General features: G+C 42.5%; 1 protein-coding gene across 1 annotated transcript in view; it reads left to right on the forward strand.

Annotated features, from left to right (window-relative positions):
- COL21A1 (collagen type XXI alpha 1 chain) overlaps positions 1-27,012 on the forward strand; it is a 4,597,064-nt gene that overhangs the window by 3,530,916 nt on the left and 1,039,136 nt on the right. The window contains exon 19 of the mRNA XM_044063368.1: positions 25,705-25,758. Coding sequence (XP_043919303.1) covers positions 25,705-25,758 — 54 coding nt within the window. The remainder of the gene's footprint in view (positions 1-25,704; positions 25,759-27,012) is intronic.

Below are 27,012 nucleotides of genomic sequence, written 5' to 3' on the forward strand. Positions count from 1 at the left end.
CGGACAAAATCTTCCACAGATGGGGTCAACCTTGCTGTGACCTTTTTGCAACCCCTCTCAACAGCAAGTGCGATGACTTCTTCACTCTCTTCCCCCTTCCCGGCCACTCCCCCAGAGACGCTCTAGTTCACGATTGGCCCCGGGGTCTGCTGTACGCATTTCCACCTTTTCCCCTAATTCCCAAGCTAATTCAGAAAGCAACCACTTTGAGATCCAGGATGATCCTCATTGCCCCTTACTGGCCTCAACAAATTTGGTTCCCATTCCTGCATCGGCACCTGCTGGAGCAGCCGTGGAATCTGGACCCAGTGCCAGACCTCTTGGTCCATCAGTTGGGCGGGCTGCACCAGTCCCTTCAGTCTCTCAACCTCACAGCTTGGTTGCTCCACTTCCAACTTTAGCCAGGCTTCCGCTAATTTCTCAGCCAGTGCGTGAAATCATCCTTTCTTCGCACAAATCTGCCACCAGGAAGACTTATGCTAGTAAGTGGAAACGTTTCTCCTTCTGGGCAGAGGCTAGGAATATTGACCCTTTTACAGCCCCTGTCCATCATGTTTTAGATTTTTTAGCAGAGCTTTTTCAAGCTGGTTCCTCCTCTGCCACCATTAGGGTCCAATTAGCTGCTATTGCAAATTTCCATGCTAGCCTGTCAGAAACCAGCATCATGTCCCACAAACTTTGTAAGGCCTTTCTCAAAGGAACTTTGTTGCTTAGGCCCCCGGTCAGAGATCCCCCACCCCCGTGGGACTTGAACTTGATATTGGCTTCCTTGATTCTCCCCCCCCTTTGAACCAGCGGCTTCCTGTTCCTTAAAATTGCTCTCCTGGAAGACTCTCTTTTGGTAGCCATCACATCAGCTAGGAAAGTTTCGGAACTTCAAGCCCTCTGTATTCGTCCTCCTTATCTTGTGTTTCATAAGGACAGAGTTTCACTTAGGCCTAATCCTTCGTTTCTACCCAAGATACCTTATGAAACAAATCTGAATCAGTCTATTGATCTGCCCATATTTTTTCCTAACTATTCGAACAAAGCAGAACAAAATTTGCACCGCTTGGATGTTCACAGGCAATTACATTTCTACTTGGACAGGACTAGGCAAATAAGAAAATCAGACCAACTTTTCTTATCCTATGCTGAGGGCAAACAAGGATGGCCAGTTTCCAAAGTAACCTTATCCAGGTGGTTGTCCTCTATTATTACCTTGATTTATCAACTCAGACATAAACAACTCCCTGCTAAACCTAAAGGTCATTCCACCAGAGCGTTGGCTATGTCGGTAGCTTTTCAAGCAAGACTACCAATGGAATCTATTTGTGCCGCAGCCACCTGGGCCACTTCTCATACATTCATTTCGCATTATAAGTTGGATGTGGCCTCTAGGAATAGAGCTGAGTTTGGTTCCACTGTGCTCAAGAGTCTGTTCCGATGAGCCACCCAGGACTAAGGTGCTAGGGACGCTGTCCCATCCAGCAAGAATGAAGGCGAGATAGACAACTTAACATTAAGACGTTATGTACCTACCATAATGTTCCATGTTAGTTGTCTTCTTCTCGCCTTCTTTCTTGCATCCCACCCTCCATCCTCCTAGCCTGGACAGACCGAGAAGAGTCCCCTTTTGGGGCCTTCTTCCTCTGGACAACTCTGATGTACATTGTGTCCTCCTCTGTCTTGGTACTATAGTTTTCCTTGTGGTTGGACAGGTGTCCTTGAATCTTTCCTTGGTGTTAGCTCTGCAAAACGAGATCTGGGGATCTGACGCCTAGCATTGTGGGATATAGGGAGGGCCTCGAGCCAGTAAATAGCTCTCGAGCTTTAGTAGATTGCCGAGTCGGAGCCGAGGATCGGCTCCAAACCCATCCAGCAAGAAAGAAGGAGAGAAGAAGACAACTAACATGGAACTTTATGGTAGGTACATAACAACTTATTCTTTGCTGTGTCTGGATAGATGAATCCAATCCCCTCAGATCTCCCATCTGGTTCTCAGATGTCTCTGCCCTTAGAGCCACATCATCCTACTCCACAGGGACAGCCAGCTCAAGGCCTTCAGACCACCCAGCAATATTTTACGATCTCTTCCTATACTTTACTGGAACATCCTTATAAGGAAGTCCCTTAGAAGAGGAAGTGCAAGAAGAGACACTTGGACGCCCTGAAAGAGTCCGTCACTGAGGATGCTGATTTCAATGAAGGAGAAGGGTTCCACGATCACCTCCAGAAGATGTCTCATTTGGAGACATTCTTGAGATCCTTAAACAGAGTGGTTATTGGTCCTACAGCAACCCTGGACCAGAGGAATCAGTATTTCTGGAAGCCTTTGGAGCTGGCCGTCTACCTCTTGGGTTACTCCACCCGCTGATGAGTTCATTGATTTGGTCGCTAGGCAGGCATGGAAGGAACCTGATTCAGCTGAGCCAATCCCTAAGAGACCAGATTGGATTCTGGCTCCACCTGTTAGGAAGAAATTCTGGAGTAAGGGGGTTCCCGTGGATGCTGTGGTCATGGTGGCAGCCACCAAGAATGAAGTTGTTGAGCAAAGTTCCTCTGTTCAACCCCCTAACAGAGAGTTTAGGGCAATGGACAGATTTGGGACGTGTATATACTTCAGCAACCTTTGCCCTTAAGTAACTGAAGTATTTAGCACACTTTACCAGACTACAAAGGGACTTGATCAAGGAACTTTTGAAAATCCATTTCAGGGACCACTACTGCTGAGGTTCAGTAACCTGTAATCTCTCAGTTGGCTACCCTTCAATCAGTTTCAAATTTGTCCATGAGGCTTATCTCACATGCAGCCAAGGGTGCCTCCAGGGCAGCAGGTTCAGGCATTTCCATTAGGAGGCATGCCTGGATGTGCTTATGTTATTTTACAGAGCCTTTCAAGGCCACGTTTGTCATTGCACTCTTTGATGGCAGTTTGTTGTCTGGCTCAAACGTGAAGGAGACAGGTTTGAAAAAGATAGAAAGACCCTCTGTGCAGTGGGTGTATGTTTTTCAACCGCTAAAAGATCCTTTTCTAGGAATCAATGGGGAGGACAAAAAATGTGGTGTAGGAAGTCCCAGGGGGTCCCTTTCAGGATAAATGTGGAGATAGTTCCGTCTCGGGACAAAGGGAGGAATTCAAATAGCCATCTCCCACATGGCAGATGAGGCCCACAGAACCAAGGGTCCAGAGATTCTTTCTCTGATAGACCATATCAGCACTCCTGATAGGTGGCACAATTCTCACACTTTGAAGGCAATTAGGGGTTGACTATCCCTGCACCAGAGAGCCTGGCTAAATATAACAAAAGATACTTGGGTGCAGAGAATTATATCCAGAGGTTATATAATTCTCTTTTCCCTTCCACCTCCATCTGTGAACAAGGACTATACCAATGAACGTACTGAAGGACAGGGTCAAGCTGAAATGCAGAATCACATCCCTGTAACAAGTTTACATGCCTCAGCTGGTTCAACAATTATTTCTACTGATAGTACAGCTTCTATTGATTCTATTGAAGCTCGGACTAGTCATATGACCACAGGGCTTAATTTACAGCATCATGAATCCAACACCAATTTTGATATGGGAACCAGGCCGAAAGAAGGAACTGTTTTTACCTCTGCTAATTGGCCTCTACTGTTTTTTGTAAAACACTCTTTCCACAGAAACCCTCGAACACAGAGCCAAGAACGCAAGCACAAAAAGGTAACAGCTTGAATGCATCTTGTGTGGGTCTAGTTGTTAATCTATCAAGTTTTACTCTAAGTCCAGAACAGGTTTCAGAATTAGAACGTGGCTTGAGCTTTATTCCTGCTTTATCTTCAGACCTCATTGAATTCATGACAGATATTAGACATTTTTGCAGGAATATCTCACTGAAATGTTTTTTTCGGAGACAATAGCAGACAAGCAGGAAATTATCCTAGGAAGCTCAGTAATTTTGTACCAGCAAATTCTCCAGCGGTTGAACTTTTTTTGAAGCTATTTGAGGATGAGGTTAGTAAAATGAGAACACATTCCAACTATGGAAGCTTTTACAATATCACACACAAAGAAAAAGAAGCACTTCAACAATTGAGATCTATGGAAAACTTAGTTATCAAACCAGCGGACAAAGGTGGTTGTATAGTTGTCATGGATGCAGATTGGTATAAAGCTAAAATGATGAAAATGTTAGAGGATGAATGCACTTATACTAGATTGAACAAATGGCAAGTGGATACGAAGATCAAAACTGTGCACCAAGAGTTATATGATTTATTCATGGAGCAATATATAAGTAAAGAATTATATGACTTTCTTGTTTGCCCTAATCCTATGATTCCTAGTATAGGTGGTCTACCTAAGATTCATAAAGATCAGAAGGACCCTCCACTACGTCCAATTGTATCTGGGAGAGATTGGATCACTGAGTCGCTATCTATCTACATTGAAAGTGAATTAAAAAAAGTTCTTTGTAATGTTGATACTGTTTTAAAAGACACAGGAAGCTTCCTAAGGGATTTATATTCCAAAATCAATTACTTGACCAACTTCGAAAATGTCATCTTGGTAACCATGGATATTACTAGTCTTTTTACTGTAATACCCAATGAATATGGTTTGCATGCCATAAAGACTACTCTGTTACGGAATAACTTCAATTCCAAATTTGATATGCACTTTACTGGAATTAGTCCTAAAAAATAATATTTTTGTATATGGTGAAGACTTCTATTTACAGACATGGGGAGTAGCCATGGGCACCCCATGCGCGAATAGTTATTCGAATTTGGTTCTGGCACAGTGAGAAAAAGTTGAAGTTCTGAGTGGAATCAATCCATGGAACGGTCATCTTCTTTACTATGGTCGTTTTGTAGATGACATTTTTATTCTGTGGAAGGGGAACAATGATGAACTGACTTCTTTTGTCGAATATATTAATCAAAATACTGACTTCCTAGAATTTAAAGTAAAATTTTCAACCACAGATATAGACTTTCTAGATGTGAAGATTTGCCTGCATCCAACACGAGGGATAAGTACTAATATTTTTAGGAAACCAACCTGGAATAATCATTACTTACACAGACAAAGTATGCATCCGAAGCATATTTTCAATAGTATTTATGAAAATCAAGTACTACGTGCTTCTAGACTCTGCACTGAGGGAGAAGATTTTGAGGCTGAACGGGTTAACCTCCTTCACAATTTGAGAGACAGAGGCTGTAAGGTTGGCAATCTAACTATGAAAAGCAATTTTGGAGAGCTCAGGAAAAATACAGGTAGACCTTATTTTTCATCTCAAGTAACTCTCCCTTCAATAGCTGTTTCCACTAATAGAGGTAATGAGAAACAAATTAAGTGTATGTTGACTTACAGTAATGACAATTCACAAATCTGTAATGTCATTAGGAGATTTTGGACAGTACTAACCACTGACAACAAGATTAAAAAAGTTGTTGGTGATACCCCCTGTTTTCTCTTTAAGAATAAGAAGAATATCAAAAGACTTCTATGTAACAAAGATGGATTTATTCGTAAAAAATGTTCTGAGAGAAAAGGCACTTTTAAGTGCCTTAGATGCAAAACCTGTCCACATTTAGACAGTGCTAATTCCTTTATCCATCCGACTACAGGAAAGGTATATTCCCTCAACTGTTATGCTGACTGCAACACCAAACATCTAATTTATTTAGCGACATGCTGCCAATGCAATGCATTTTATATTGGCAAGACAAATCAAAGATTTAAAGATTGGATCCTGAGACATCTCAGGGATATTTTTCATAAAGATATGAACAATGCATTAGCAGCGCACCATTTTGACAACCCCACACATCACTTTAAGTTTAAAGCCTTGGAAGTTATGGCCATAACTAATAGAGCAGGTGATATCAACAGTCGTATTGGAGCTACGTAAGATCAGTTGGATAGCTAATCTGCAAGCGCACCACCGACCTGGTTTAAATACTGCTGTTCCAATAAAACCAATATTAAAAGCTAGAAGGAACATGATTGGACATTAATAAGAAGTTAGTTTCCTCTGAATGTCTATTTGGAAGATGGTCTGTACTCTATCCTATGAAGAGCGACCTTACGTAGTGATTTTTACAAACTCGCACTGTAAAGGGTGAATGGAAAGAAGAAATGCTGTGCAACCCTACTGTCGAATTGGCTATGAGAGAAGAAGTTATATGGTGATTGGAATGTACTTTGACCATATACTTAGCCGCTGGCTATGTATTTCATCCAGTAAGGAATCAGTGCCATTGCTATAGCTATTGGAGAGCTGCTCTGTTTAATGGCCGACATAGGCCAATATTGGAGGAGGTGTGTGAAGAGAAAGAACAGCAACTGGCATGTGATCTTGCCATCCTATTGGTTATGAGCCCTATTGAGGAGCTAGTGCCATTGGAGAGCTTTTTATGTAGCTGCCTCAGTAGCTCTATGGTGAATGGAGCGCACTTTGTCTATCCGTCTGGTTGCTGGTTCTATTTTTTTGATCAGTAAGGAACCAGTATTACTGGGGCTTTGCCTTTTGATTGGCTATGAGTTCTAATGAGGAATCAATGCCGCTGAAGAGCCACTTTATGTAGCCGCCCTTGTGGCTTTATGGTGAATGGAACATATTATATATTTTTGACTCTCTGTATTTTGTCCAGTAAGGAATTAGTATTACTGTTATAGCTATTTGAAGAATCGTTTTTCTAGTGGCCGTCATAAGCCCTTAGTTGAGGAGATGTGTATACAGCGATTGATGTGCAATCTTGTTGTTTGATTGGTCATGACTACTAATGAAGAGCTAGCACCATTGGATTGTTATTCTATACAGCAGCTCTTGTAGACCAATGATGGGTAAATGATGAGCTCTAATGAGGAATCAATGCCGTTGAAGAGCCACTTTATGTAGCCGCCCTTGTGGCTTTATGGTGAATGGAACATATTGTATATTTTTGACTCTTTGTATTTTGTTCAGTAAGGAATTAGTATTACTGCTATAGGGATTTGGAGAATCATTTTTCTAGTGGCTGTCATAAGCCCTTATTTGAGGAGGTGTGTATACAGCGATTGATGTGCAATCTTGCTGTTTGATTGGTCATGATTACTAATGAAGAGCTAGCATTACTGGATTGTTATTCTGCACAGCAGCTCTTGTGGACTAATGATGGGTATACAACTCAACCATTTAATTGGCTATGAAGATTGTTGAATGGAGCGTAATCCGACGGTTTGTTTGGTCGATAGCTCCGCCTTTCCTCCTATAAGGAACTAGTATTATTGCTATAATTATTGGCTATTAGCTTGATTAGGATGTCAGAAACGAAGAATGATTGGTTAAGCTATTCTTTTTAAATGTTAACATCGAAATAAGTTTTATGATCTGATGAAGGCTGAATAGCCGAAAGCACTTATCGGATGTTATTATTATTATTATTATAATAATAATTATTATTATTATTATTATTATTATTATTACTTTGTTTTATTTGAATATTCGTTTATTTTAATAAATTATTTGTTCCTATTGGATTGCCTGTTTGGAACTCTAGGAATGTGAAGAATTGAATTGCCGTGGTGGTGCTTCGAAGTCTTTTCTTCCTGTTGCTGTTTTCTTTTGTATTCGACACCTTCAGCAGAGTTTGGAAGTATTTTTCTCTTTACTTATTACTAGTTTGTTCTTCCCCTCTTGTGACATAGGGATTTATGCCCAGTTTAGTGAGTTTATCTATAATTCCAGAGTGGGGGATGATATCGAAAGCCTTGGTGAGGTCAGATAGGCTGTGTGCACTACCCTGCCCTCATCTATGGCTCTGGTGACTGCTTCAAAGAAGTCAGTCAGGTTTAGTAGACATGATCTACCTTTTACAAACCCAAACTGAGTGGGTTCCAGGGTTTGGAGGTTAGCTATGTCTTTGTTTATAAGCTCCAAGATGATAAGTTCCATGGCCTTGCAGACCAGGCTCGTCAGGCTAATGGGCCGATAGTTTCTGGGGTCCGTGGTGGCACCCCCTTTGTGGAGTGGGATAACCATTGTTGTATGCCATTCAGTAGGCACATAGCCTAACCTGAGGCTATGACTGAATATGGTACTTTGGTGGGGTGCCAGTTCGTTCTGTAGTTCGTGCAGTACGTAGCCTGGGATGTTGTCTGGTCCCATGGATGCTGTGTTCTTGGCTTTGGAGAGTGCGGTCTTTACTTGTTTATCCGTGATTACAGGGGCTTTGCATTCTTCTGTTATTAAGATGGGCCCTTTGAAGGGTGAGGGGGGGGTAAAGTTAGCACTGAACCTATCTGTCAGGATGTTGGCAATATCGGTTGGTTCTGTATATTTAGTGCCATTGTGCTGTAGCTCAGAGCAGATCTGAGAGTTGCCATTGAGATTCTTGACATAGCTGTAGAATGCTTTGTGGTTGTCTTTGGAATCAGTGGCGATTTTATTTTCATAACTGGCTTTGGAGGATTTTATGAGGGATCTCAGCTTCTTGCTGAAAATGACCAGGGAGTTCCTCCAGTCTTGGGATTTTACTCTTTTTTGCAACAGCTTCTTCCTTCTGTTGTAGAATTTGTTTATGGCAAGGGGCCACCAGATTGACTTACTTTTTTTTGGAGGATAGTGTTTTGGTTCTGTTGGGGATGGCATGATCCATGCACTCGTGTATGTGCTTATACAGTGCATTTGTGTAAGATTCAGCAGTCATACCTCTATTTTCCATCTGCATGGGTATCATGAAGTTTATATCTGCGGTGGTGGTGCTGTGGTAGTGTTGTCGCCTCACAGTAAGACGCTGTCCGGTTCGATTCTCAGCTAGAGCGTCTTCTGCGTGGAGACATGTGTGAATGGGCGTACCTTTGTTGAAGGTTGTGCGTCAGGGCTGGTAACTCTGCATGTAAAAATCAACTACCAATCATTAGTGGACCGGAGTTCTGCCGTGGTGACCCCTAACCGGGAAAAGCCGAAAGACACAACAACAACAACATGGGTATCATGAAGTTTGCCACTTCTGTCTTAAGAAACATGAAGTTGTCTTTGGAGTAGTTTTTGATGGTGGTTTCCTTAATGGAGGGTGGGGTGGGATATGGATGTCTAGGGTGATTACCTTGTGGTCGAATCTGACCAGCGAGCAGTTGACCTCTGGCGTGGAACACCGGTTACCCATATTGGTAATGACCAGGACCAGGATAATGCTGCCCCTGGTTGGGTTGTGGACAAGCTGATCCAAGGCATTGGAATTTATGAATTCCAGAAAACGTTGAGCGAATGAGTTGGTACATGAGTAGTTTTCCCAGTTGATGGTGGGGTAGTTGAAATTGCCCATAACTAAGGTATTGGGTTGTACTTTAATATTTTCCAGTATCTTAAGAAATGAAGAGTGGGAATCCTGGGGCATGGTTGGGGATCTGTAACAAGCTACAACCTGGATTGCAGTCTTGCCCAGTGTTAGTTGCACTTGGATAATTTCACCTGCATTATGTTGAGCAACTTGCCTGGAGGTGTGGATATCCTTAATGAATATGGACACTCCTCCACCTTTAGTGTTTCAGTCCAGGTTAGGTGGTCAAAAGGTGTGGTATGAATTATACCCTGGTAATGCAGGGGTGTTCTCTGGAGCCTTGAACCATTTCTCTGTCACTGCACAGATGTCTATGTTCTCCATTTTAAGGAGTGCCTCGAGTGAGTGCATTTTGAGGTTTAGACTTCTAGCACTGAGTAGCATTACCCTCAGAGTTTGCTTGCTTGTACCTGTTACGGTGGTGAATTTGGCATTTGAACGTTGCCTAAAAAAAGCACTATAGGGGTGGCAATAGCTTTAGCCAGTATCCGGAATCCCATGGGCAGCAGGTGCAGGCCATCTCTGACAAAGCATTGTGGTCTGTCGACCATGTCATCCCAAGCAGACAGATACTGGATCCCCTTAGAATGACACCAGAAGCTTAGCCAATTGTTGAAGTCAGTCATTTTGTCCTTGTACTGTGGTATTATTCGGGGTGATGGCAGGATGCTACTCAGGGCTAGGGTCATACCTGCCTGGGCTACAAGATCCGAGAACTCCTCCATGTCTCTTTTCATGTAGTCCAAGGAGGTACGTCTCAGGTCATTCACGCCAACATGGACAATGACAGAGTTGTATTTGTACTTGTTGTAAAGTGACCTGAGTGTGTGTATTATGTGGCAGATCCTGGCACCCGACAGGCAGCTAACAGTAACTTTCTCCTTGTTTAGCCTAGTGAATGGGACATCAGTGTGCCTGACTATAGAGTCATCTATGTCTAGTGTGTTGGGTACATTGTTTTGTCTTATGGGCTGAGGTTGAGTGGCACACTGATTTTGTGTGCTTTGTGTCATTTGGGTAGTGTTGGGGGGTGGTGGTTGTCTGCGTTTCAGCTTGGGAGGTCTCTGTTGCTTGTGCAGATTTTTATTGAGAACCTCCGTGAATGTGGGTGTGTGCTTTGTGTTTCTATGTGTGGGTTTTGGTAGTGTGGGTTTTGAAGGACTGTGTGTTGAGTGTGGTGTGGTGCAGGTGTTTACCTTCTCTTGACTGTCTAGTTCAGTCTTGGCTGGAGAGAGCTTGGCTTCCATTTTGGCTATATAAGTGTATCTCTCACAGGTTGTAGTGCTGGGTGGTAGGAGGAGAGGGTTGTCAGTGTACATGAGGCAATTGCTACATTGCCCCAAGATGTCCAGATTCATCAGGTGGACAGGAGAAAACACCGGGAGCTGACCCATGGACATGCCTGGATAGGTGCTTATTAATTTAAGTACTAAGAACTGTTTTCCTCTTCACAAGTGAGGAAAGTCGAGTGATGTTGTAATTTGTAGTTTATTTAGTGCTTACAATGAGTTCTGAGCAACTGCTGAGCACAAGGAAACAGTTTTGAGGGCTGAAACTAGAAAACTGGCTAGTCCTAGCTAAAACTATCTGGTTTTAGCACCAGTCCCAAGAAGAGAAGCAGGCTATGGCCTGTTTGGTGATCCACAGTCTTGTCCCAGATGATGCAAGGGTCTGCAGGCTTGTAGCCTTTTTATGGTAGACGCCTTGAATAGCAACCAGACCAATCAGGTATGTTAAGCACAGACACTCACTCTCTAACAAAAAGAGTCAGGAATCAATGCACTCTGCTCCTGCTCTCACCAGGATCAGAATATAAGCACAGATTCTAAACTGTCACCTATAAAGCAGTTATTAAGCTTTCTGGTGATCAGCAGTCTCCAGGAAATAATGTAACTGCACTCCTTCTCTCACCAGGAGAAAACAGAAGCACTAATCCCAAGATGACTACTGAGAGGCAGAATGTGGGCTATACAATAACTGGTGGTCTTGCAATAGATGCTTAAAGGTAAGATGAAAAAATGGTTTATCCTAAGCACTGCAGTGTGCACTAGAGGAGTTAGATGTGAAAGTAGGTAACTTAAGTTTTACCTGTCTAAAAGTTAAGTTTTAGTAGAGAGTCACTATTTTTAAAACAGCAAGATAGATTGAAAGGGGGTGGTCACTTTTGTATTTTGGTACTATGGAATACACTTGGATGGCCAATAAATTTAAATAGTTGAAGGGGAGTGATTTTACAAAATGATAACTGTGTGCTTACTCAAACCAGCCAGTAAAAGCAGAGAGGAAGTGAGATATATGGTCAAATTAACATAAAGGGCAGGCAACTAGAAAGACAGTGGTGTTTAAGAACACAACAGTAACCAGGAGGGAGGGTGGGAAAATTTCTGTCTGACTCACAATAGACAGAGCTGTGGTCTCTTTTCAAGTTTAATATGCAGTTAAAAGCAGAATACAAGTAAAACACAGTGTAAAAAAAAAACAAATCACAGTATACAAAACAGAAAAAGGCAATAAAGTAATACAAAACACAACAAATAAAAAGCAAACTAACCATGTGAAGTTGTTCTATCTCGACATTCATTCTTTACTGATGGGTTCGGAGCTGCTCCCTCAGCTCCGAGTCGGCCAATTGCAAAGCTTAAGGTCTTCAAATAGCTTGAGGCTAAGTCCCTATCCCATAATGCACCTAGAGTTACCTCAGATCTAGTGTGCCACTGCAACAGATCGGAGGTTTTGCATTAGCTCAGGCCAGTAAACTGTTTTTCTACTTAGTTACTTACTTACATTTATATAGTTAGATAGTTTAAATAATTTTATAAAGCTCTTAACAGATTTTTGGTGTGTTTACCTACATTTTATTCCCTTCCCTTAGTGTGCTTTAAATTTCTAGTTGACCTCTTGTTTTAGGCCTAGTTTAAAAACCCTTTCTAATTACTAAAGTGTGTTTAGTCAGTGACCTTTTGTCACATTTTATAATAAATAGTTAAATAGTTTATAGTCATTAGCTGTGTGGTGTGTTTAGCCTTAATTTTTTTTAGAAAAGGCTTGAATTTAATAATTACTGCTGAAGTTTTTGGTAGCTAACAGTAAATTTGTCTGATTTAGCTATTCTTTAGAATATTTAGACAAGTGTGTTGTGTCTTATAGCAGTTATCCTCTTGTTCTTTGTAAAGACTGCTCATATAGTGTGTTTTAGACAGTTTGTGTTGACAGTAATTTACCTTTCCTGTCACTGTTATATTTGCATTAGCATTACTGTGTGTGTGTGTGTGACTCAGCCTGCTTTTATTTAAGGCTGTTATTGATAATTACTTTTAGAATTTTTTTGTGGTGACAGTAATTTTCTCTTTGGGATTACAATGGCTGACCAAGAGACCAAGATGGATCCAGCAAGTCCTCAAAGTCTTCTAAACGTCTGACTCAAAGAAATAAAAAAAATCTTCGACTTCGGCTCCACTGCCATCGGAACCAACAGCCTTTTCCTTCCAGAGCCGGTCCCCAGTCTTGTAACCGGTATGCAAAACTCCTAAGAGTCCATTATTACAGTCGGTACCACATTCGGTGCGCTCATCTCGGTCCTCTATCAGCCTTCCAGATCTGGATCATGTGGTGCAGAAGCTGTTATTGGCACCGGCCTTAGCAAAACTTTTTATCGGCTTTGACCCAAATGGCTTCAGAGCTGAAGACCCTTAAAACAGCTCAAACTGTTCCTCCTCTGAGCCATGCTGGTCCTTCAGAGCCAGAGGAGTCAGACCTGTTGATCGTGGAACCCTCGGAGCCGACACCTGCTCCAGTGTCTTCGTCTCCATTCACTCTGATATCCTCGGTGTTGATTAAGGACTCTAGGAGCTCGCATTCTCTGGTCAGGTCCAGGGAGGACAGTTGGACTGACTTGCCTCTCGGGGCTTCGGCGCAGATGAGCTCAGCTCTTACATCTGGTTCGGAGCCCACTGTCCCGGTGCTGAGGGTATCGATGGTTTCCTCGTATCCATTGGTTCCCTTGCATCGGAGCAGGGGTGCTTTCAGTGCCATGAGGAGAGTCATGTCTCCTAAGATATCCTCGACCTCAGGTCTGGCTTCCTCCTCCCCTAAATCTCCTGTGTCTGCTTCTGCCTCACACATCCTGACTAAGCATAGAGACCCAGAGACTCAAGAAGCCCCATTGGGTGGCCCTTGCTCTTCCCAGGAAGAGATTGTTTGAGGAAACATCTAGACTCCCCCTAGGAGTCTTTAAAATCTGATACTGACTTGGATGAGTCAGAAGGGTCCCCATGGTCCCCCTCTGAAGATATCTCATTCACTGAGATACTTGAAATCCTGCGGCAGAGGTGTGACTGGCAGTCCAAAGGACCTACTGAGGATGATTCAGTTCTCTTGAAGGCTTTCGGGTCTCAGCCCTCCACCTATTGGATGTCTCTGCCCTTTGATGAGCTTATGCAGCTGGTCTCACGAAGGGAGTGGGAGTCTTCGGATACTATGGAGCCTGTCCCTAGGAGACCTAATAAGTTCATTTCTTCCCCCTTGACAACTCTTTCCTGACAAAAGATGTGCCAGTTGATGCCATGGTGGTGGCGGCAGCCACCAAAAAGGAAATGTCTGAAACTTCCTCGTCTGTCCATCCTCCTAACAGAGACTCCAGGATCATAGATAGATATGGGAAGCACATGTTTAGTTCATCGAATTTTGCCCTTCGTACACTCAACTATTTAACCCATTTTACCAGGTTACAAAGAGATCTCCTTAAAGAGCTAGGAGATACTCTTCAGGGTACAGTAGCTGCAGGAGCTATCGACGAAGTTGCCGCCCAACTTGCTATCCTCAATTCTATAGTAAACTCATCCATGCACCTTATTTCATATGCAGCTGATGGAACGAGTAGGGCAGCAGGTACAGGAGTTGCTCTTAGGAGACACTCTTGGATGCACTTGTGTTCCTTTGCGGAGCCCTTCAAGTCATCCTTTGTGAATACCCCCTTTGATGGCTCATCCCTTTTCGGGCCTAAAGTGAAGGACACCTTACCCAGGTGCGAGCAGGATGGAAAGACTCTGTCTGCTGTCTGGGTCTGTTTTTCCACCCCTACTAGACCCTACCCTAAGGGTCAAAGGGGAGGAAAAATGTGGTTCCGAAAAGCCCAAGGAGCCTTTCAGGATACACATGGTGAGCCCCCCTCCAGAGGCAGAGGAGGGGGCAGTAATGGAAGATGCCTCCCTTGCGGCAGAGGGGGTCCGCAACACCAGGGTGACAGAGATCACTTCTCTGAGAAGCCCTATCAGCACTCCTGAAAGGAGGCCCAACTGTCTTGCTCTGGAGGCAGTTGGGGGTCACTTATCTTTGTACCCAGACGCCTGGCTCAAAATAACAAAAGACAGCTGGATACAAAGTATCATTTCCAAAGGATACTTCATTCCATTCACCACACCCCCTCCACCCACAAGAAAAAATCCCGGGCGTTCCACCCAGTTACAGGGAACAAGCAACAATAGTGGTCCAAATGTTGCTAAGAAAAAGAGTCATCCAACCAGTCCCAGCAGACCAGACAGGATCCGGAACTTACTCAAGATTCTTTTTAGTTCCAAAAAAGATGGGGGACTGGAGACCCATATTGGACTCATAGATTCATAGGTTAGCACTAGGCTAAGTGCCATTGCGAGCCATTGTAAGCCTAGCCAATTATCTCTTGTGAGACTCAAACCCTGCACTTTGTGTTTGTAAGGCAAACACCTTAACCATTAGGCCACCCTCCCAACCCTCAGCAAACTGAACAAATCTGTAAAAAAAGATAAGTTCTTGATGGTCATGCTTCAGTCTATACTTCCCTTCTTAGGGAAAGACAATTGGATGTGCTCGATAGATCTCAAGGATGCGTATTACCACATAAAAATGGCCAGGCCATCCAGGGATCATATGCGCTTCTGGCTGGGAGCCAGTCATTACCAGTTTCGAGCCCTGCCCTTTAGCCTCATTACAGCCCCCAGAGTGTTCAACAAATGCATGGCAGTGGTCACGGCTCACCTGAGACATTAAGGATTCCAGGTGTTTCCGTACGTAGATGATTGGCTCCTTACCGCCACCACCAGGCATCAACTCATTCAGGCCAGGGAGTCTACTCTGTCACTCTGCAATCAACTGGGCATTACAATCAACTCAGAAAAATCTGCCTTGTCGCCATCGCAGCATATCATTTTTATAGAAGCAGAACTGGACACCACCACCACCACACTAAGACTTCCAATAGAAAGAGTCTTTCTTCTTTGACAGCATGTCAGCATTCTGATATCCAAAGACAAAGCTCCTGCATCAGAAGTTCTAAAATTGTTAGGCCTGATGGCAGCAGAAATTCTAGCCATACCACTAGGTCATATGCACATGTGGATACTGCAGGGGCTGTTGTTCACTCAATGGTCTTACGAAGAGCTTCCCATGTCTCACGTGATAATGATCACAAATTCCTGCAAAAAGGATCTTCAGTGGTGGTCAACCTCATTTCATGTCACGATAGGACGCCCATTTCTGCTACCCCGTCCAGCAGCCACGGTGACTATGGATGCTTCCCTCATAGGGCGGCGGGGACATTTTTAGGGAAAGACAGCCCAAGGCACATGGACCGATCAAGAGACACATCTACATATCAGTGTCCTAGAGATGAGAGCAGTACTTTTGGTGTTGCAGTACTTTCAGGACTTTCTTCCTCTGGGTATGATTGCGATTCAGACAGACAACATGTCAGTGGTCTGGTATTTGAACAAACAAGGAGGAACCAGGTCTTACCCCCTTTGTCACGAGGCTCTCAGAGTATGGCAGTGGGCTGTTTCAACCCAACACTTTCTGTTGGCAATGCACATTCCGGGGAAATCCAAAGTGATAGCAGACAAGCTGAGCAGAGCAATTTTGTTGCCCCACGAGTGGTCCCTCAAGAAAGAAATAGCGGGCAGGATATTCTGCAGATGGGGCCAGCCTTGCTGCGACCTTTTTGCCAGTCACATAAACACGAAATGCAGAAGCTACTTTGCCCTGATTCCCCCTCTGGGAGAAGCCCCAAGGGACGCACTCGTACACGATTGGTCTCCAAGTATCTTCTATGCTTTTCCACCAATTCCGTTGATACCCAAGGTTCTACAGAAAGCAAAAACCCTGGGAAGGACCATCATTCTAATAGCCCCTCATTGGCCTCATTAGATTTGGTTCCCCTTCCTTCGACGTCTTTTGGAGGACCCTTGGATTCTGGACCCAGTTCCAGACCTCCTGATGCACTTGTCAGGGGAACTTCATCCCTCTCTGCAGTCCCTGAAGCTGACAGCTTGGCTGCTTCAATTCCCATCATAGCCAGGTTCCATAACCTTTCCAATGAGACAAAGCAAATTTTCTTATCCTCTCATAAATCTTTTATGAGAAAACTATATCTTAGCAAATGGAAAAAATTTTCTATATGAGCCTCTAAAAACAATATTAATCCTTACCAAGCCCCCATGGCCTCCATTTTAGAGTTCTTCACTATGATTTTCAGCAAAGGAGCTGCAGCAACAGTTCGTGTTCAACTGGCTGCCATTTCTAGTTATCATATTAGTTTCGAAGGACTGAATATTATGTCACACAAGTTATCAAAAGCCTTTCTCAAAGGGACCTTTCATATTAGACCACCTGTGAAATCTCCCTGTTCTCCATGGAATCTAAATTTTATGCTTTCCCGCATAATTTGTCCACCATTTGAACCAGCTTTCTCATGTGACCTCAAATTTTTGTCATGGAAAACCATCTTTTTAGTAGCTATTACTTCTGCTCACAGAGTGTCAGAGCTTAAGGCTTTGTTTATCAAGCCTCCTTATTTGATATTCCATTCTGACAGAGTCACACTTAGAATAAACCCCTCCTTCTTGCCCAAAGTTTGCACTGAAACTAATCTCAACCAAATTATTGATTTGCCAGTCTTCTTTCCCAACCATTCAAACAATTTAGAGTACATGCTGCACAAACCTGATGTTCACAGACAGCTCAAATTTTATTTGGATAGAACAAAATATGTCAGGAAATCAGGCCAGCTTTTTGTTTCATTTTCAGACTCCAGGAAGGGTAGACCAGTGGCTAAAACAACTCTTTCTAAATGGGTATCTGATTGTATCACCTTTGCTTATTCAGCTGCTAACATGCCTTTACAGCATAAAATTAAGGCTCAAACAACCAGAGCTGTTTCTACATCCTCTCCTTTTTCTGCCAGACTTCGTATTGATAACATTTGTGCAGCAGCCACTTGGTCAAAACCTCATACCTTTACCACTCATTACAAAGTTGACAAGGCCTCCAGGGACAGGGCCTCCTTTGGATCCACATTCCTGAGAAATATACTCCCGTGAGCCACCAGAGGTTGATGGTGCTTGGGATGCTACCCATCAGTAAAGAATGAATGGCGAGATAGAACAACTTCACATAAAGAAGTTATGTACTTACCATAACGTTCCATGTCAGTTGTTAATGCTGGATCCATCCTGGTGGCTTAATCATTCTATACCTTTTCTTGGGAGTGAAAGAATGACATATGGTATTATACGCAGCAAACAAGATCTGGGGTAACTCTAGGTGCATCATGGGATAGGGACTTGGCCTTGAGCTATTTGAAGACCTCGAGCTTTGCAGTTGGCCAACTTGGAGCCGAGGGATCGGCTCCGAACCCATCAGTAAAGAATGAAGGCGAGATGAACAACTCACATGGAGCATTATGGTAAGTACATAACTTGTTTTTTCCCTCACAGCAAACTGTAGTAGAATCTGGCTGAGCCTTTCCAGTAAAGCTCTGAAATGTTTTATTTTACCCCTTAAATAGAAGGTTTAGTTCTTGGCTCCACCCCCTCAGTTCAAAGATGATTAACCTTAGCTGACCTGTTGTAAGTTATATGTGACTCCTTAACTGACTACTTCTAATTTCTGTCTGACTCACAAGAGACAGAGCTGTGGTCTCTTTTCAAGGTTTAGTATGAAGTTAAAAGCAGAATACAAGTAAAACACAGTGTAAAAAAAACAAATTGCAGTATACAAAATAGTAAAAGGCAATAAAGTAATGCAAAACACAGCAAATAAAAAGCAAACTAACCTTTCCCTCACAGCAAACTGTAGCAGAATCTGGGTGAGCCTTTCCAGTAAAGCTCTCAAATGTTTTATTTTACCTCTTAAATAGAAGGTTTAGTTCCAAGTGCCACCCCCTCAGTTCACAGATGATTAACCTTAGCTGACCTGTTGTAACTTATTTGTGACTCCTTAATTGACCTCTTCTAATTTCTGTCTGACTCACAAGAGACAGAGCTGTGGTCTCTTTTCAAGTTTTAGTATGCAGTTAAAAGCAGAATACAAGTAAAACACAGTGTACAAAAAACAAAAAACAAATCACAGTGTACAAAATAGAAAAAGGCAATAAAGTAATACAAAATTGGAGAACAGCTGCATGACCGCCGAATCACACACTAATGCCCTGTACGCACACGTACCAAATGCATGGATCTCACCATACCCAATAGAACCAAGACGCTCTCCTCCAAAAAAAGAAAGCCAATCTGGTGGTCCCCTGCCATAAATAAACTCTACAACAGAAGGAGGAAACTGAAGAGAAATAAGGTGAAGTCCCAAGACTGGAAAAACTCCCTTATCAGCCTCAACAAAAAGTTGAGATCCCTCATCAAATCCTCTAAAGCTGGCTATGACAACAGAATTGCAGCTGATAGTAAAGACAACCAGAAGGCCTTCTATAGTTATGTAAAGAATCTCCACGACAATACCCAGATTTGCTTGCAGCTGTTGTACAATGGCACCTTTTATACCGAGCCAAAAGATATTGCCAATATACTGGCCGACAGATTCAGTGCCATCTTTCCCCCTCTTTCCCCCACAAAAGGACCAATCAAAATACCAGTAGATTGCCAGGCACCCAGTATTACTGCTGCACAAGTTACAACAGCTCTGTCCAAGGCCAAGAATACAGCTTCTATGGGACCTGACAATATACCTGGCTGTGTTCTACATGAACTACAGAGTGAACTGGCACCTTATCTGTGTGCCCTGTTCATTCAAAGCCTCACCTCAGGCTTTGTTCCTACCGAATGGTGCACTGCTACAGTCATCCCTCTCCAGAAAGGAGGAGTGACTACAGACCCTGGGAACTATCACCCCATTAGCCTGACAAGTCTGATATGCAAGGCTATGGAATGCATCATCATGGACCTAATAAACAAATATATAGGGAACCTCCAAACTCTGGATCCCACACAGTTTGGTTTTGTGAAGGGCAGATCATGCCTGCTCAACCTGGTCGACTTTGTTGAGTCAGTCACCAGAGCTGTGGATGAAAGCAAGGTGGTTCATACAGCCTACCTTGATCTGGCAGGTCTACATCAGGTTATCAAAGTTTTACTACTTCGAATCAATAAACATCGAACCTTAGTGATGGAAGTAGTAAAACCTCAAAATCCACTAAAAACATTTTAAAAACCACAAAAAAAATGGTGGACAGGGGGGCAAGCCCCCTTGCACCCGCCACATGGGGGGCTGCCCCCCCAGCTACTTAAATATACCGACTGTGAGACCGCGCTATAGTGTAGGAAATGGAAATCTTCCATTTCCACACTGTATTGCACTGAAGTGCGATCTCGGAGTTGGTATATTTTAGTAGTGGGGGGGGTGCAGGGAGGCTTGCCCCCCGCCTACACTCTCTCTTTTTTTTTTTAAATGTTTATATCGGATTTCAAGGTTTTACTACTTCGATCACAAAGGTTCAATGTTTAGTGATTCGAAGTAGTAAAACTTCGATAATCTGATATAGACCCGAGCTGGCCAAGGCCTTTGATACCATTCCCCACTCAGGAATCATAGAAAAACTCACTAAGCTAGGCATCAACCCCTATATCACTAGGTGGGGTGCAAAGTGGCTCACAGATAGAACTCACAGTGTGAAAGTAGCTGACTCCAAGTCAGACTGTCAACCAGTAACGAGTGGAGTCCCACAGGGTTCGCTCTTGGGTCCTCTCCTGTTTGGTACCTACTTCTCTGAAGTTCAGGCCAACACAAAGGGACTCTGGCTGGCAAAGTTCGCAGACGATTGCAAGTTGGGAGCCATAATTAACTCCCCAAGTGATGTTGACATCCTACAGAAAGGTCTCACTTGAGAGCAGTAACTGGAGTCAGAACCATGGCCTTAAGCTCAGTGCCAAAAATGTGTCATCTCCTTTGAGAAAAAAATGGTTCCCATGAATTACCACATCAATTGTAGTCCACTGAACACAGAAGGAGTCATAAGAGATCTGGGAACACAGGTTGGCAGCAACCTCTCTTTTGACCACCACATTGCCACTGTGGTCAGAAAGTCCTTCTATGTTGCACATGTCATTACTAAGGGTTTTGCATCCAGGAAGAAAGAGGTCCTTGTCTCCCTCTACTCTTCCCTCATTAGGTCAGTCATCGAGTACAATGCCCCATTTGGCATGTACCTCACTAGATACCTAAAACAACTGGAGAGGCCGCAAAAATACCTCACAACGAGGCTCTTAGGCCTTAAACACTTGTCCTATATGGACAGACTAAAAAAACTCCAACTATTCTCTGTCTCATATCGCCTACTTAGAGGCGATCTCTGCTTGACTTACAAAGCCATGTCTGACCCAGCTCTGTTAGAAATGCTACATCTAAAGAAATCCCAATCCCTCCGCACTACACGTTCTAGAGACCTCAGCCTCATTACCACAATCAACAGAACAAGCTGGCGGGACAGGTTCATAACCCAGAGACTGCCCATGCTATGGAATAGACTTCCCATGCATGTCAAACTGAGTGCCTTACTGGCCCTCTTCAAACGAAATCTTGATGAGTGGATGGGAAATAGAAAATTCACCTCGGGGATCACTCCAGTGGCTCTACTTGAGAGAGGCACTGGGAACTTAAGTCAAGTGGCAAGATGCCAGGGTAATCCTATGGGCTAGACTTGTAAAGGCTCCAGGGCCATTAGCCTAGTACACATCTATGAACCTATAAAACACAACAAATAAAAAGCAAACTAACTGTTCCCTCACAGCAAAGTGTAGCAGAATCTGGGTGAGCCTTTCTAGTAACACTTTGAAATGTTTTATTTTGCCCCTTAAAAAGAGGGTTTAGTTCCCAGCTCCACCCCCTCAGTTCACAGATGATTAAGCTTCGTTGACCTGTTGTAACTTATGTGTCACTCCTTAATTGACCTCTTCTAATTTCTGTCTGACTCACAAGAGACAGAGCTGTGGTCTCTTATCAAGTTTTAGTATGCAGTTAAAAAGCAGAATACAAATAAAACCCAGTGTAAAAAAAAAACAAATCACAATATACAAAATAGAAAAAGTCAGTAAAGTTATACAAAACTGGAGAAAAGCTGCATGACCGCCGAATCATGCACTAATGCCCTGTACGAACACGTACACAAATGCATGAATTTCGCCATACCCAACAGAACCAAGACGCGCTTTTTCAAAAAAAGGAAGCCAATCTAGTGGTCCCCTGCCATAAACAAACACTACAACAGAAGGAGTAAACTGAAGAGAAATAAGGTGAAGTCCCAACACTGGAAAAACTCCCTTATCAGCCTTAACAAAAAGTTGAGATCCCTACTCAAATACTCTAAAGCTAGCTATGAAAACAGAATTGCAGCAGATTACTAGTAAAGGCAGTCACAAGGCCTTCTATAGTTATGTAAAGAATCTCCACGGAAATACCCAGATTTGCTCACAGCTGTTGCACAATGGCACCTCCTATACCGAGCCAACAGATATTGCCATTATACTGGACGACAGATTCAGTGCCAACTTTACCCCTCTCTCCTCCACCAAAGGACCAAAAAAAATACCAGTAGATTGCCAGGCACCCAGTATTACTGCTGCACAAGTTACAACAGCACTGTCCACTGCCAAGAATACAGCTTCTATGGGACCTGACAATATCCCTGGCTGTGTTCTACATGAATTACAGAGTGAACTGGCACCTCACCTGTGTGCCCTGTTCAGTCACAGCCTCACCTCAGGCTTTGTCCCTACCGAATGGTGCACTGATACAGTCATCCCTCTCCACAAAGGAGGAGTGACTACAGACCCTGGGAACTATCACCCCATTAACCTGAAAAGTCTGATATGCAAAACTATGGAATGCATCATCATGGACCTAATAAACCAACATATAGGGAACCTCCAAACTCTGGATCCCATGCAGTTTGGTTTTGTGATGGGCAGATCATGCCTCTGCTCAACCTGGTCAACGTCGCTGAGTCAGTCACCAGAGCTGTGGATGAAGGCAAGGTGGTTCATACAGCCTACCTTGATGTGGCCAAGGCCTTTGATACCATTCCTCACTCAGGAAATATAAAAAAACTCACTGAGCTAGGCATTAACCCCTATATCTCTAGGTGGGTTGTAAAGTGGCTCACAGACTGTCTACCAGTAATGAGTGGAGTCTCACAGGGTTCGCTCCTGGGTCCTCTCCTGTTTGGTACCTACTTCTCTGAAGATCAGGCCAACACAAAGGGACTCTGGCTGACAAAGTTCGCAGACGATTGCAAGTTGGGAGCCATAATGAACTCCCCAATTGATGTTGACATCCTACAGAAAGGTCTCATTGAGAGCAGTAACTGGAGTCAGAACCATGGCCTTAAGCTCAATACCAAAAAATGTGTCATCATCCCCTTTGGGAAAAAAATGGTTCCCATAAATTACCACATCGATGGTAGTCTACTGAACACAGAAGGCGTCATAAGAGAGCTGGGAACACAGATTGGCTGCAACCTCTCTTTTGACCACCACATTGCCACTGTGATCAGAAAGTCCTTCTATGTGGCACATTTCATTACTAAGGGTTTTGCATCCAGGAAGAAAGAGGTCATTGCCTCCCTCTACTCTTCCCTCTTTAGGTCAGTCATCAAGTACAATGCCCAATTTGGCATGTACCTGACTAGACACCTAAAACAACTGAAGAGGCCGCAAAAATACCTCACAAAGAGGATCTTAGGCCTTAAACACTTGTCCTATATGGACAGACTCAAAATACTCCAACTATTCTCTGTCTCATATCGCCTACTTAGAGGCAATCTCTGCTTGACTTACAAAGCCATGTCTGACCCAGCTCTGTTAGAAATACTACATCTAAAGAAATCCCAATCCCTCCACACTACATGTTCCAGAGACCTCAACCTCATTACCACAATCAACAGAACAAGCTGGAGGGACAGGTTCATAACCCAGAGACTGCCCATGCTATGGAATAGACTTCCCATACATGTGAAACGAAGTGCCTCACTGGCCCTCTTCAAGAGAAATCTTGATGAGTGGATGGGAAATAGAAAATTCACCCCGGGGATCGCTCCAGTGGCTCTACTTGAGAGAGGCACTGGGAACTAAGGTCGGGTGGCATGATACCAGGGTAATCCTATGAGCTAGGCTTATAAAGGCTCCAGGGCCATTAGTTTAGTACACATCTATGAACCTATAAAACACAACAAATAAAAAGCAAACTAGCCTTTCCGTCACAGCAAATTGTAGCCGAATCTGGGTGAACCTTTCCAGTAAAGCTCTGAAATGTTTTATTTTACCCTTTAAATAGAAGGTTTTGTTCCTAGCTCCACCCCCTCAGTTCACAGATGATTAACCTTAGCTGACCTGTTGTAACTTGTGTGACTGACTACTTAATTGAACTCTTCTAATTTCTGTCTGACTCACAAGAGACAGAACTGTGGTCTCTTTTCAAGTTTTAGTATGCAGTTAAAAGCAGAATACAAGTAAAACACATTGTAAAAAAAAACAAATCACAGTATACAAAATAGAAAAAGGCAATAAAGTAATACAAAATACAACAAATAAAAAGCAAACTAACCTTCCCCTCACAGCAAATTTTAGCAGGATCTGGGTGAGCCTCTCCAGTAAACCTCTAAAATGTTTTATTTTACCCCTTAAGTAGAAGGTTTAGTTCCTAGCTCCACCCCCTCAGTTCACAGATGATTAACCTTAGCTGACCTGTTGTAACTTATGTGTGACTCCTTAATTGACCTCTTCTAATTTCTGTCTGACTCACAAAAGACAGAGCTGTGGTCTCTTTTCAAGTTTTAGTATGCAGTTAAAAGCAGAATACAAGTAAAACACAGTGTGAAAAAAATCACAGTATAGAAAATAGAAAAAGGCAATAAAGTAATACAAAAGATAACAAATAAAAAGCAAACTAACCTTTCCCTCACTGCAAACTGTAGCAGTATCTGGGTGAGCCTTTCCAGTAATTTCCATTTGAACCTGTCAGATTTTTTAAGACTTCTGTAAAAACCATGTTTGTGAGTATTTTTATATACTGTTTGAATCTGCACACTACAGCTATTCCACTTTTCTTTATCAATATGGATTCTGATTCTATGACTCACATTTTTATACATGCAAACACAAAATGAAGATGATTGAAGAAAGAAGCAGTTTTCAGGAGTTTGCAAATTAAATGTATACTTTTAGTTTTTGATGTACTCATATAGCTCGCTGCTTGTGCATTTATTCAATTAATAGATATTCAGCAGTCACATAATATATTTATTGTTCAACAAGAAGTTATTTCTTCAGTTGTGTATCAGTCAACTGCACCTTTATGAAAATCATGCATGTCTGCAAAAACAGTCTTTCATTATCAGACTGATAAGAAGATGAAGGTATAGATTTATCCATACTCACAAGGAAGTTTCACATGACTGATCTATTCTTCTTTGTCCCTGTGAAAAAAAAGATTGTTCATGTTTATTTTTAAGAAAAAAACACATTTTAGGGAACATAAATTTTACTGGGATGGTCTACAATAAAAACATATGACGTCAACTCCATACAGATGCCATCTTGTCTGTATTTAATGACTAATTCCTATCCTGCTGTTTATTTGTCCTATGTATATGTGGATCTGTCCATCAGACTGATAACTGTCATGTATCTCTCATGCGTTTCTTTAGTAAATCTATGATTCTGTTCCCATCTATTTGACTGTCTGTCTGCCTTTTGATGCAGCCTTTTGTAAATATTTTGGCTTTCAGGCTTATATATTTGGAATGTTTTTGTTCTTTTTCTCTAAAAGTATGGATTGTCTGTTTTTTTTCCACATTGTTTGCAAGTGTCTGTGGCATATTTTTTCATTAGCTTGGCAAACTGCTGCATTACCTTTACAGTAGCATACATTTTGTAATATGGGAATGGGAGTAACGTAAAATACAAGTCAGAAAATAATTATGTAAAGGAAGGTCTTGGTATATCGAGATCCATGCATACTACACATAATGTATAGTTTACAAATTGTTATTCTATATTAGCTTAATTTTACAGTTTGTAAAATGTGGATACTTCTTGAGTTATGAATTGTAATATTTAGTGAACTGACTGTGAACTGCTTAATTCTGCATTACAGGGAGAAACTGGACTGCCTGGACAAAAAGGACTCCAAGGCCCACCTGGATTGCTTGTATGTTTTTTTTTTTACTATCATATTAGTTTTTTTGTTTGTTTGTTTGTTTAATAAATAAAAAGTTTAATGGCATTTTTTCATTACTGTGATTCAGTAGAAAGAAATACTGTGAAATATTCTATGCTGTTATTTAATGCAAGGAAAGACACTTGCTTAAGTTCTAAATATTATTTTGTAATCTACCATAATTTTTACTGTATTAAATATTTCATAAAATATTTTAAGCAGTTTTGAAAAGGTTATTAGTTATCCATATTTAATGTTTTAAACTTCAACTAAGACTGTTAAAGGATTAGTAATGATTTCTTCTTCTTTCGGCTGTTCCCATTACGGGTCACCACAGCGGATCATTTGTTTCCATTTCTTCCTGTCCTCTGCATCTTGCTCTGTCACACCAACCACCTGCATGTCCTCTCTCACCACATCCATAAATCTTATCTTAGGCCTTCCTCTTTTCCTTTTACCTGGCAGCTTCATCCTTAGCATCTTTTTCCCAATATTCTCTGCATCCCTCCTCAGCACATGTCCAAAACAAAGTAATCTTGCCTCTCTGGCTTTGTCTCCAAACCTTCTAACTTGGGCAGACCCGCTAATATACTTATTCCTAATCCTGTCCACCCTTGTCACACACAATGCAAATCTTAACATCTTTAACTCTGCCACGTCCAGCTCTGACTCCTGCCTTTCTGTCAATGCCACTGTCTCCAACCCATATAACATAGCTGGTCTCACTACCCTCTTGTAGACCTTCCCTTTCACTCTTACTGATACACGTCTGTCACAAATCACTCCTGACACTCTTCTCCACCCACTCCATCCTGCCTGTACTCCCTTCTTCACCTCTCTTCCACAATCACCATTACTCTGAACTGTTAATCCCAAGTATTTAAACTCATCCACCTTCGCCACCTCTACTAACTACATCCTCACCATTCCTCTATCCTCCCTCTCATTCATACACATATATTCTGTCTTAGTCCTGCTACCTTCATTCTTCTTCTCTCTAGAGCATATCTCCACCTCTCTAGGGTCTCCTCCACCTGTTCCCTACTCTCACCACAAATCACAATGTCATCTGCAAACATCATATTCCACGGGGACTCCTGCCTGAGCTCATCTGTCAACTTGTCCATCACCATTGCAAATAAGAAAGGGCTCAGAGCTGATCCTTGATGTAATCCCACCTCCACCTTAAACGCATCCGTCACTCTCACCACAGACCTCACTGATGTCACACTACCCTCGTACATA

This window comes from Protopterus annectens, chromosome 2.part1 (genome assembly GCF_019279795.1).
Source record: "Protopterus annectens isolate FY-2018-M chromosome 2.part1, PAN1.0, whole genome shotgun sequence".
Lineage (NCBI taxonomy): Eukaryota > Metazoa > Chordata > Ceratodontiformes > Protopteridae > Protopterus > Protopterus annectens.